At 27.5% G+C, this 14,170-nt stretch overlaps 2 protein-coding genes across 2 annotated transcripts in view; one reads left to right on the top strand and one right to left on the bottom strand.

Annotated features, from left to right (window-relative positions):
* LOC126908346 (methanethiol oxidase) overlaps positions 1-14,170 on the top strand; it is a 35,511-nt gene that overhangs the window by 1,160 nt on the left and 20,181 nt on the right. Inside the window, exons 2-3 of the mRNA XM_050690337.1 lie at positions 931-1,103; positions 1,254-1,436. Of these exons, the coding sequence (XP_050546294.1) occupies positions 931-1,103; positions 1,254-1,436 (356 nt within the window). The remainder of the gene's footprint in view (positions 1-930; positions 1,104-1,253; positions 1,437-14,170) is intronic.
* Positions 12,147-13,995, bottom strand: LOC126908352 (52 kDa repressor of the inhibitor of the protein kinase-like). The gene has a single exon (XM_050690348.1). The coding sequence runs from the start codon at positions 13,251-13,253 to the stop codon at positions 12,279-12,281; it is 975 nt and encodes a 324-aa protein (XP_050546305.1). The 5' UTR covers positions 13,254-13,995; the 3' UTR covers positions 12,147-12,278.

The raw sequence follows: 14,170 nt of genomic DNA, 5'->3' as shown, positions 1-14,170 counted from the left end.
AACATATTAGAGAAGGCTAAGAAAGCTTATCCAACAAAATTTAGAAAAATATAATGATTTTAATCAGAATTTAATGAACTAGTAGTTTTTTTGTTAAAGTAAAAATTATTAAAACTTTTTTTGTTATTTTAAGTTACATGATTTTTTAAATTTATCTATTACAAAGTATTTTTTATATTTATCCATTATATCTTTTAATGTTATCAACTTTACTTTTTCAAATGCCAACATATATAATGAACTTCCTTATTTATTAGATATTAATCTAATTATGATTATGAATGGACTTTTTTTTTTTATGTTATTAACATTCTTATACCTAGTTGGAAAGAGAAGCATAGCGCAGAAATGTCTAGTGAATGAAATAGCAGTTTATAAGGCATATTAATTACTGAGTTTTCAAATAATTTTAACTGTATTATTGTATATCTATTAATTCTAACTTTTAATTGAAATACTGGTTCTTCAGTACCAGTAAGTAAATATTCTTCATTAGACCATTATTTATTAATTTATTTATTAATTAAGTCCCTACGAGACTCACTCAAATTCATACATAAACCTCTTTGGGTTGTCCTCATAAGTAAGCCACTGATTCCAGTAAGAGTATGTGTCTACACCATGTACGATAAGTGTTTTACAGGAAAAATATTTCATTAAAATCAGTGAATAGGATAAAAAAAAAGTTCACAGCGAAAAAAATTACATTTGAATAGAAAACTGATTATAAAGCCAAAGTTCAAACAAGAGATATATATTGTATTAAACTTGATTATAACAACAAATTAAAAATTAAATTTACAAACACTGATACTCATACATTTGTTGACATCACTTATAACTTTTTTTCATGTTGTATAATAATAATTATATCATCTAATTAAATATGATTATTGTCCTATTTGTTAATATTTATAAATTAAACAATAGGTTGTAAAAAAAATAATGGACCTGGATATAAAACCCCTTTAGACGCTTTTTCCAATGGAAAAAAAGAAGTAATTTTGTACACTGTTTGTATAAATCCAAATCCAGAAGTTACCAATAAACCAGATTATTTAGCTACTGTCGATGTTGATCCAAAAAGTTCTACATACTCCCAGGTATCAGGAATATAAATTTATCATAATTTTTCATTTAATTAGATGTTTCATTGCATTGCATTTCTTTAAAACTGCCAGTTTTGTTGTAAATTAATTATTTTATGCCCAAGTGTATTTATTTTGAATTTAACATTGCATCTGATATTTTAGGTAATACACAGAACTTATGTTGGAAAAATTGGAGATGAATTGCATCATTTTGGTTGGAATAGTTGTAGTAGTTGCTTTGGGGATTGTTCAAAAAAACGAAATAAAATTATTTTGCCTGCATTAGGATCTGACCGAATATATATTTTAGATGTTACTGATGAACGAATGCCTAAATTATATAAAGTATCTATAAAAAAATAAAAATAAATATANTATTTTTTTTGTGTGTCTGTGAACGCTCAATCTCAGCTCTCACTGGACTGATTTTGATGAACAATATGTAAAAAGATCACAAATCGTATATAGTCGAAGACATTACCCTCAAAAATTCCCTAGTTCCTCGCAAATGGGGGAAATCCCTCAAAAAATTACAAATTTAAAAATCGCTAATTTTCTATATTTTTTCATTTTTTTTTTACTTAAAATTGCCCTAACTTTTTTAAAAATGACCGAATAAATATAATTTTTTTTTTATAGATACCTTAAATATTTACCTATCATTTTATATATATTTTTTTATAAATCTAACCCTTTACCTGCCCACAAGAGGGATTCAAAATAATAACTTTTTTTTTTTTAGTTAAAGTAAATCATAAAAATTAATTCAGTTCTAGATATTTCAATTGTAGAATTTTTTTAAATACCAAAAATTACTTAGAAATGATTACTATAATTTCTATTTAAGTGTTCTATTACGATAAAAATTCAAAAAAATAATGATTTTTCTGATACAATATACTGTAAATAGTAATTATAAAATTTCCTGACTGCATATTAATCTTAAAAATAAGATTGTTTTAATTCTCATAAAATTTTCTATTTAATGATTCATTGTAGTCAACGAAGGAGTAATTTTGGCGAATAGCAGAAAAAATTCCCAACCAAATTTTTTTTTTTTTTAAAGTAGGAAATTGGTGGATTATTCCAAAAGCAACATCAACTCTTATTTCTTTAATTATATCCTGATTAGTAGTTCTTTGATTTTAAAATATAATATATGAATAAATATTAATTATAGTTTTTAAATTTAGTATGAAATTGATATTCAATAATTTAATATTGTAAACATTAAAAAGAAAAAACTTCAAAAACTGTACACAATAAACGAGACATTCTATTAGCTATGGGAAGCATTTTTTTTGATAGTTCTGAAACTGGCAACTACATCTGAAACAGTTTCTACTTCTTTACATTGGTCGTAAAGTAGTTCTAACTCAACCTGTAAATGTAATGGATCTACAATAAATTGTTTGGGTAAAAATTTTATTGCATCTTGATTTCCAATTTCTGTTAAGTTGTTCCTTGATAATGGGGGGTTGAACAGATTATATAATGGTTTAATTGTACCAATGCAACTTTCCAAATGATTTTTCATCAGTGACATGAGCTCATCCAACATAGATTTATATTCTTTTTTATAAAATATTTTAAATGACATATTAGCTGCATTATCTCTATTATTATCAAGGCGCTTAGGTACAAGTCGGCGTCTATGACGAACTGTAAACTCTTTTTCAGCATCCACATCAAAAGACTTCAAAAACTCAATTGAAATATTTATAAGGTTATCCATACCATCTACATCAGAATTAATAATGTTTAATGATTCTAGAGTACTTGACATGAATATGATTGCAACAGCTATGTTAAGTTCAGTTGATTCGAGGCACTCAGTTAACAACTTCATCTTATACAAAAAAATTTTCATAAATAGAATACTTACAACAAAGTCTACAAAAATTAAACGTTTTGATAAAGAATACGCTGCATTTCTGGTGGATTTATCGAATTTGTCCTTGGTATTTGTTATCTCATCTAAAACTTGACCAAACAGATTTAATTGCCTCAACACGTGTTGTCCATCTTGTCTTTGACAAATTTCTGAGTTTCAATGCAGTTTCAATATCAGCTAGTTTGTTCAGTAATGGAGAATATCGTTTTGTACATAAACTTCTTGCATTACTGAAAGCATATCAGATATTATAAGACTAGCTTCACATCCATGTTCAATGAATGTGTTCATTCTATGAGCTTGACATGGAATATAAGGTATTTTTCTACCTAATATTTCAGTTTTTGTTGTGCACCATTAAATACTTCAGACATACTGCTGACGAAATCATATGACTGAAAAACAAGATTATCAGAATCTAACTCATTCTTTTGTAGTGTGTCTAATATGTCATTTGCCATTCCTACACCAGTATTATTTAAAGCTTCGCGGACTTTTATTAATCTGTCTTCTGCTGTACCTTCATTATTGATGAACCTTACAACTACTGATAGCCTATCTACATGTCACAAAACCCAACCCAACAAATCAGGCGTAGTATCAGCCATTATAGAAAACTGCCCGGATTCCCTAACTTTTGCTTTAATAGTTTTGTTTACTGATGACGCAAGGATAGTTATGAACTCGTTTTGAGATTGGGGGCTCAAATATGTAGAATGATATGGCCGATAACAAGAATCATTAAGCCATTTTTTTAACAAGGGACAGTGTCTAGAAAGTAAATAATTAATTTGCCTAAAGTTACCATTTTCATCATCATCTTTTCCTCTGAATGCTAAACCTGGTCTAGCGAGGGTTTTGGTTACATCCAGTAAGATACAAATTACTTCTTTGTGAAAATTTTGATTGCTCTCTTCCTGAATTTTTCGCTCACGTACTGTTTGTCGAGCATAATATCAATGTTATTCGATTTTTTCATGTAATTACAATAATCAGTCAATGCAGAATTGTGCGCTTCAGAAGTGAAATGTTTCTGTAATTTTTCAATTTTATTTACACCCTTTTGAAGCCTTTCAATTTTTTCCATCCAGTTACACCGATTTTGTTCTAATATCCCTTACTTTTTTGACGACCAGCCACATCAGGAAATAAACTGCAAACAAAACAGTAAGCTGCATCTTTTGCTTTACTATATTCCAAGTGTGGTTATTCAATATACCAAGATGGATTAAAACGATGTGCTTCTCGCTTTGGGTTAATATTTAATTTTGGTTGATGTGGGCCTAGCATGATTAGGTATTGTCTTTGATTATCTGATGTTATTTTAGTTCTGAGTCCTGGATCATGATGTACTTTATTACTCACAGTATCTTTTTCGGTAAAATTTTCTGAAATTGTATCTATTTGTGTCATTAAGACATTGCATTTGTCCATTATGGAAGAGGAAGTTTTAAGGATGTGTGTTATAGCATCTTTAACTTCAATTACAAACTTGTAACTATTTACAACTTCATCTTCATGAAGTTTTTGAATTATTGGTTTACACATATCTATATAATCAATTAAATTTTTAAACTGACCAGCACAACCAAAGACGTTTCTTGTTAAATCTGAATATTCTAAATTTGTTTCTAAACTTTAATTAGTGCAATCACAATGATTAAGTTCATTAATGACTTTTAATTCGATCTCAATTCTTTCACTCTCTTTTTGAGTTGCATTGGTTTCCATAAATTCAATTTCAGAAACATGTGCATTGTAACTAGCCTTAATAGCAGATATTGGTGACTGGACATCGGAGGTTGGACTAAATTTTGAGTTAACCTTACAAAATTATTCATCAGTTACCTATTTTACAAAATAAACTATATTTGCTTTTTAAATGGTTAATAATATTTTAGATTCGGTGGAAAACTAGGACTAGTTTTAGAACTAAGCTTAGATTTTAATAACTATGGGTGTGAAGTTATTGTATTAAACTTGTTAAATATTATTAATAACCAACATGACAATTTATAATATTTAATCTAATTTTTTTCTAAGCTCAAAGAATGAGTTAAGAAATAACTATATTTTAATTGTGACTTTATATGCAAACATTTTCCAATAAACTTGATGAAGCCACTTGTAAATTCTTATTAGAAGCTTTAAGTGCAGCTACAAATGGATTCTTAGGAGCCCCTGGTTCCTTAACTCTAATACGTTTTCCATTGTGACAAGCCGTTTCATGTCTGGTCTTAAATTCGTTGTCAAATATACTTCCACAACTTTCACATTGCACTTTTCTACGTTTACCCATATTTAAACTTTGGATTTAGGCAGTCAAAATGCCTTAAAAGTTCAAATTTATTAGTAAATTAAACATTTTTAGACTACTATTAAAGACAACAAAGATTACATAAATTTGTTTAGAGTAAAATTGTTTAATTTACATAAAATTAGAAATTTTTTTAATGTATCATTTACTTAAGTACTTATTTGGATTGGGGTACATTTTTCCGTATTTATATTTCCGCAATCCTGAATTCTGCATGACCATTTTTCCGCACGGACATTTTTTATGCATATAACAAATAAAAAAATAAATTAAAATAAACTCAATTTTTTTATTTTCGAGTTACCATGACAACTAGATTACCGCATTTAACAAGACCGTTTGTGATGATCCGTTTTTGTTATTTATTGACATTTCGATATTTTTCGCGTATAAAACTTAAAATTTCTAGTAAATTATGATCGCAGGAATTGTCAGAAACTTCCTTTTTCTCGATGAATACGTTTACTATCACTTGTGATATTGTGATTCTCGCCGACATTGGGAATGTCGAAGAGTGCGTTCAAAGAAGTGCAAGACTCGAGCGATAACAAATATACTAGAGCAAGATGCGAAAATAATCGTGTTTAAAGGGACTATGGCGAGTTTTCGAATCGTACGAGGAACATGTTGAAGATAGTACGGAGGACAGGTATTTGTCGAATTTGGCTCATAATATTTACTTGTGAAGGTTATTCGGAAAGTTATTTGCTAAAATTTTTGGAAGCTTGTACATACGAAAAAAATGTTGATTGAAATGAAAATATAATGAGATTTTAATAGAATTAACGTTTTTTTATTTGCGGAAGCTTGTATATGCGTTAAAATGTCCGGATACCTATAATTTTGCATAAATTTAATTTATAGATTAAAAACTTTTCTTAATTTAGATTACTAAATGAAAACTCTTACTTCTATAATTCATTTCGTTTAATTAGGTATACTTGATTAAGTATGATGTTGTCACTAGTTTCAGAGTACGGTAGAAAGAAAAATAAAATAATTTTAAAACACAGTTGTCAGTTGATAATAAATTTTTTAAAATAAAAACAAATTCTAAAAATACTGGGAGTGATCAGCACTTCCAGTGGTTCTATGGGTAGTTGGTGTAATAATTTAGCGGCGTATGCTGACAAACGATATACTAAACCAATAATACGTATATAAAATTGTATAAAGATAACGATTCAAATTAGTTTTAGCATGAGACCAGTGTTTCTCAGCCTTTTTACCACCACGGACCACTTCGGCAATATTTTATAGGTCGCGGACCCCCTCAATTTTACGAAAACTAGGAAGACCTTTTTTTGCTCATTAACAAGAATACACAAAATTTATTAAAGAATGTTAATTTTTATTACTATACTTAACTAATATATAATTATACTTTACTATACAAAATAATTTACTCAATGTGATTCTTGTGAAAAGTCGAAGAAAAAATCTATGGGACTACGGACCTCCTATGACTGGCTCGCGGACCACCGGTTGGGAAACACTGCATTAGACGATAAGGGATTATAACATGATGCTATTATGCAATGTTTTTTTAGCTTCGATGCGAAGCTGAGAAGGTATTAATTTTACCATGATGTGTTTATTTTTTTTTTTGTGTCTGTCACTACTTTTTCTCAGCTCTCACTGGACCGATTTCTTTTAACAATACGTCAAAAGATCACAAATTGTATCTAGTTGAAGACATTACCCTTAAAAATTTAAAAATTTTCCCTCGTTCCCCGCAAATGGGGGAAATATCCAAAAAAATTACAAATTTAAAAATCGACAAATTTTGTCATTTTTTTCACTTTTTTTTCTTAAAACTTCCATAACTTTTTCAAAAATCAACAAATCAACATAATTTTTTTTTAAACTAAAACCTTAGATATTTTCCTTTCATTTGATATAATTTTTTTGAAAATTTAACACTTAACCTGCTCATGGGGGGGGATTTAAAATTGCAACTTTTTTACAAAAACTAACTTTTTCAACTTAATTTTTGAAAATGTTCCGGAAATACTGCGTCCTTTAAACATATATCAAATTAAAGCTTATTTTATGTACTATAAAATGAAAAAAAAAAATTTGTCCCGACACTTTATCTTCTGCATGTAAACGGTTGCCGTAGTTAAAAAAACACTATTTTTGTGTTAAAATTTTCGATTTTCAATTTTTAATTTTCAACTTAAAAATGCTATAACTTTTCGAAAAATGCATGTATCAGCACAATTTTTTTTTTTCTAAATACATTATAAGTACATCTTCCATTTGACATACTTTTTATTAAAATTAGACAATTTCCCCTTATATAGGGGGGGTTCAAACTTTGAAACATTGTATAAAAAATAGAACTTTTTCAACTGAACTTTTGAAAATGTTCCGGAAATACTGCGTCCTTTAAACATATATCAAATTAAAGCTTTTTTTATGTACTATAAAATGAAAAAAAAAAATTTGTCCCGACACCTTATCTTCTATGTGCAAATGGCTGTCGAAATTATAAAAAAAATGTAATATTTGCGATAAAAATCACCTTTTATAACGATGTTTTTTGTACTTAAAACTGCCATAACTTTTTCAAATATTAACTAATCAAAATAATATTTCTTTATATTGAAACCTTAGGTAATTTTCTTTCATTTGATATCATTTTTTTTTGAAAATCTAACACTTATTCTGCTCACAGGGGGGATTTAAAATAGCAACTTTTTTACAAAAACTAACTTTTTCAACTTAATTTTTGAAAATGTTCCGGAAATACTGCGTCCTTTAAACATATATCAAATTAAAGCTTATTTTATGTACTACTAAATGAAAAAAAAAAATTTGTCCCGACGACCTATCTTCTATGCGCAAAAGGCTACCGTATTTAAAAATATGCTATTTTTTATTAAAATTCTAGGTTTTGTATTTTATTTTATTTTAAAATATTTTATTAGGGGAATAAACTGACTTTCATGAATATTATATAATTTCATTGACATAGAATAAAGTTCATAAGACATATGATATTATACTTATTAACATTTTTTACTTTTTTAAAGTCGAAAAAGTAATTTTTAAATTTGAGTTAGCTTAAATAGCCAATTTTATCATGCAACAAAAATCAACGAATAGTTGCCGAATGGGTAACACCTTGATCTTTAACGCCTAGGGTACGAGGTTCAAATCCGTTTGTGGCTTCTAAAATTTTGCATTTTTTTTTTGAGTTAGAATAGAATTTTCAAATCATTTGATATTTATCTCATTTAGATTCAATAATTTCAATAAATATAAAGGATCTTATCACTATAGTCTCCCCTCGTGAGAAGAAATTGATATTCATGTTAATATTATTTTACTATGTGGTTCTTTTTCTGGCTACGATTTATTTTGCCAACCCTCACTAGACCTACTTTTTTCAACGATACGTCAAATGATTCATTTAAGTTTATGATATTTAAGTTAATGATTAGTTTAAGTTATTACTCTTAAAAATCAAAAAAATATTCCTTATTCAAATAAAAAGTAGCTTAACTAGATTTGTCCATACAAACAATTAAAATCATTAATTTTTAATATTCTTAAATTATTTATTGTCGAATTAAATTTGATATGATAAAAGTATTCAACTACAAAAGTAAATAATTTTACTTTATAATTTATTAATTTTTTAACTCTATTTCTGTGTGCTACTACCAGTCTATAATATGCCAAATTTTTTAGTAATATTTTGCTATATAAATCATAAATTTAAAAAAAAAATGATTTTTAGTTTCACCTGAAGTTAACGATGGAGTTTTACAATTATAATTATATTTTTGATAATATGCTCAATTGAGTAAATCTTTTTAACTACTTTGGTTTGATTGGTTCATTTAATTAAAGTAAATTATTAAAATTAATTAAGTTCTGAATATTTCAATTGCAGAATTTTTTTAAACACCAAAAGTTATTAGGATATGATTACTATTCTTTCTATTTCAGTTATCTATTACGATAAAAATGTAAAAAAATCGAATTTTTCTGACAAATGTACTGTAATTAGTAATTATAAAATTTCCAGATTGCATATTAATCTTAAAAATTTCATTTTTTTCAATTTAATAATGTCAATTTCAAACTTGCAAGTTGAACTATAAGTTATGGTAACAAATTCATTTTTTAGCTTCGATGCGAAGCTGAGAAGGTATTTTTCATTAAAACTTTCACTTTAAAAGACAATAAAAAATAGGTTCAAAATGATTACCTTTAACATATTAAAAATCAAAATCAGTATTAATTTAATACAATTTTTTTTGTTCTTAATTATTTTTTTTTATATGTAAATACTTATTTTTTAATAATAAGTAATAATATTAAAACTTAGAAGTAATAGAAAAAGTTTAATTGCACATTTGAAAACATCACGAAAAGTTTATTTAGAAAAGTATATTTTTTTTCTGATGAAAGTTCCTTTTGTTTAGTGTATTTATTCATAAGTAACAAAATTTTTTTATTAAAAAGTATTGCATAAATTCCTTTAAATTTGTATACGCATTAAAAGTATATGAATATACAACTCCTTTTTATTTTTATAATATCTCCGTAAAAATTACAATATTATATTATTGAATACCACTTTCATACTCAATTTAATTACTGTAATTATTATGTATTCATATATTATAGTTATAAATCGGGGTAAAATTAAGGGAATAAGTGTTATTGTTGTTTTTGAAATAATCTACCAATTTCATTTTTTTCTATTTAATAATATTTATTTCAAACTTGCAAGTTGAGTTAAAAGTTATGGTAATAAATTCATTTTTTTTTTATTAAAACTTTCACTTTAAAGAACAAAAAGAAGTAGGTTCAAAATGATTACTTTTAACATATTAAAAATCAATAATAATTTGAAAATAATTAATTATAAAAATTATATAATATATAATTAAAATAATTACTAATCTGGATATAATTAAGGAAATAGGAGTTGATGTTGGGTTGGGTTGGTTACATTTTTAACTTTATAATGCTATAACTCATTGAAAAGTGTACGAATCAACACAATTTTTTTATGAGAAATAATATTTTTTAATAATCCCTTTTTCATTCGACATACTTTATCTTAATCAGGGTATTAATAAGAAACTAGCAGATAATGTAGCTTTTGTAATTATCCACCAATTTCTTAGAATTAAACACTATCTACTGATTTGCATCGAAGCGTTTCTTATGATAGTGATTTTAATCACTGTCAGATTAAATCTATACTGGACCCAACTATGCAACATCCCCACTATGCCGCGACCTCACTGTGCTGGGTTTTTTTTTTGTTGATCCGTAGCTGCGTATATATTTATCATGTCTATGTCTATCGTCTATGAGCAAGTAAAACACATAAAAATTGAATGATATAATCAATTTCANACATAAAAATTGAATGATATAATCAATTTCATTTTATTCGATTTCTTGACTTCGATTTAGCCGACTATAGTATTGAAAAAGTCCGAATGGCCGACTGGGGTAAGTTTAAGGGGCAAGATGCCCCCTTAGCCCCCCTTTAGTTTCGCCCCTGGTTACAAACATACATACATACAGGTGAAACTAATATAAGCGTGTTAAAATGAGTGTGTATAGAACGTAGGCGGAGTATACATACATTAGTACAGGTTTCACCTACCTGAGCTATATACCCTCTTAAATTATTAAATTATTAATACGCTTGTGACTCAATGAATATTTATTTAAAAATGTTATCGATCTATTAATTATTTTTGTAAAAACAGTTCTAAAACTATTTATTTATTTTGCAATCTTTAAAAATTAAAAATTATATTTAAATTTTTTTTTTTTAAAGGTAATAAAAGTATGATTTTTATTTGGTCAGGGCAGTCACAAGTTTAAAAAACGAACAATAAGGGGATTTGTAATACGTTTATATTATTTTCACCTGTATGTATGTTTGTTTGTAACTCTCCACATCCCACGTGTTATTATTCTCGTGTATCCCGTTGTCTATGTCCTTGACTAGTCCGTCGTAATACATTAATCCCTCCCCCGCTCATTACACTCTGACAACACTATATTTCTGTATAATTTTATTTTTGGTTTTCGTACCCATACATGCGCGCGTCATCAAAATTATATATGTACAGGGTGTTAGTAAAATCAATGTCACGAGTAGTAGGGTGATATTCAGTAGGACCTAAAAATAACGAAATCGAAAACTAAAATTTCCTATGTACAAAATTGAGGTTTTTCCGGTTCCCCCACTTCAAATTATATTTTTATCAAAAATAAATATCACCACGGTATTTCCCACGAAATTTTCATACAATTTGAGTGGTGAATCAATTTTTTGTAAATTTCGTGCATTCTCCTGAACTTTGGGTTCAAAGTTGGGAAAAAGTTTGTATTGAAATTTTACTGGGAGTCCTCTGATGTAGTTTATTTTTAGTTTAAATGATTATATAACAAGAAACCCCGGAAAAACCCAGGGATAATGTTATATTTATTAATTTCATGAGTTTATTTCGTCTTTTATTATTTATTCAAACCAATTATAATTTTTTTCATTAAAACTGTTATAAAATTATAATTTTTTTTTTTTATGCGGGAAAATATAATAATCNATTATGTTTTAATAGAATAATTATATTGTTACAATCCAGAATAGAGTTAATATATCTAAAGAGCTTATTACAAATGACAATGTACCCTATGGGTAATGTGAGCTAATGTGCGAACCAAGGCCGTAGCTGGAACAAATTTTCGGGGGGGGGTTTTAACCAAATTATATGTTTTTAAATAATTAAAAAAAAATACTAATACATAACATAAACAAAAAAAAATTGTCTTACTATTAAGTTAGGTTATACAACAAGATATACTTTATGTTATGATCTTTGTCATTATTTTACAAAATTTACCTTTTGAAGTATACTAAAGTTAAAATACAATACAATACAAAATTTTATGAGTCATTTTTCAGTTTAAATTTTAAAATAATACATTTTTATAGCACAAAGTCTATCAGTCTTTTTTTTTCTTTTGCAAAACTGTCGATCACATCGTCTGGATTTATTTTAATTTGTCTATGCACACTCAAAAGTGCTAGACCTGTAAGACGTTCTTGACCAAATGAATTTCGTAAAAAGTTTTTTAGCCTTTTCATAGTAGAAAATGAGCGCTCTGGTGTAGAAGTCGAAACTGGTAATGTAGCTAATATTTTCAAAAGAAAAGATACATTTGGAAAATATTCATAATTACATTTAATGTACGCTTCGATAGCCGAATTTGGACGGTCTACATCTAGTTCGTCAGTCCATTTTCTTTTCCACAGTTTAATTTCTTGTGGCAGTACTTTTAAATCCAGAAATTCTGAATATATTTCAAAATCATTTAAATCAATTTCAAATTTATCGCATGTTTTTGGTAATAACTTGTGCAATGAAGAAATTATTTTTTTATGATTATTGAACCTTGTTTGAAGCTGTTCAATGAAGTCGTCAAAAAAAGGAATAGCTATTGTAATACGGTAGTATTCTTCAGGTGAATTCACGACAATATTACTTCGATTTTTTTGATGTCCAACAATTCTAGGTATTCTTATACATTCTTCGTCATCAATTGATTTTATAAGAGCCTCAGCTTTTTTAAAAATATTGGAAAATGTATTATCCATATTACTTCGCATATCATTTATTTCGTGTAGTACAATATCAACATACGCCATTGCTTCGGTTAAATCACAATTTACAGACTGTAAATTCTTACACAGTGGCAATGTTAAGGAAAAAAGTATAGATGCTGAGACCATACTTATTACAAAATCACTGGTTATAATAGTTTTTCCAAATTGTAATGCTTTTGATGACGTTTCAATATCACGAGTGAACTGTAATTCTTCCAATGTATTAACAATTGCCTTATAAATTTCTGTAAATCTTATTAGTCCGTCATGATTTTCTACCCAACGTGTCTCGCACATTGATGTAAGTTTGGTCCACTTAGATTCAGGAAATTGTTCTTTAATGTATTTTTTTTAAATTTCGGTTCGCATTGCTGAACCTTTAATGAAATTTCCTACCGATTTTATGGTACCAATACAGTTACGAATATGTTGAATACTACAGGAATGAGAGAGAGCCAAATTTAAAGAATGAGCACTACAGTGTACGTAAAGCGCGGCCGGATATTCTTTTCGAATAATTGCTTGCACTCCTTTGAAATTTCCGCTCATTGCAGCCGCCCCGTCGTATCCTTGTCCTACCATATACTTCGGATTTATTCCAAGAGATTTAATACTATCTAAAATGATATTGGCTAAATTTTTACCAGTCGTATTTTCTACCGACACGAATTTTAAAAAATCTTCACGTAAAATGAATTGATGTTCAGGATCTTCATCGATATATCGAATACAAAGTGACATTTGTTCAATTCGCGATATATCAGTCGTTTCGTCTACTAAAATTGAAAATGATTTTGCCCTATTAATTCTATCCACTAAACAATTTTGAATTATTTTTCCAATTATATCAATTAAATTATTTTGAATAGTAGGACTTAAATACATAGCTTTAAATGTGTCATTTTCAATACAATCAGTCATCATTTTATCACCGCAGTTCATTCGCATTCGCAGAAGAGCTCTAAAATTACCATCATTGTGAACTGGCTCATTTAAAGTGAGTGGTCCAGAATCAGATGTACCACGAAGAGCCAATTCTTGACGACCACACAGAATTATTGTTTGAATAACTGGTGTTAATTTTTTTCTATTTTCAACTATTTGATTAGCACGTGCCGAATCAATTTTTTGACAAATATCTAACTGTTTGTTGCAATATATGGAAATAAAATTTTCAGCAAAAAAAACGTTGTTTTTATGATACTCTGTGTCCT

Source organism: Daktulosphaira vitifoliae, unplaced genomic scaffold, assembly GCF_025091365.1.
Source record: "Daktulosphaira vitifoliae isolate Bord-2020 unplaced genomic scaffold, ASM2509136v1 Scaffold_5, whole genome shotgun sequence".
NCBI lineage: Eukaryota > Metazoa > Arthropoda > Insecta > Hemiptera > Phylloxeridae > Daktulosphaira > Daktulosphaira vitifoliae.
Note: the sequence above shows the minus strand (reverse complement) of the source record. Positions and strands in the feature narration are given on the sequence as shown.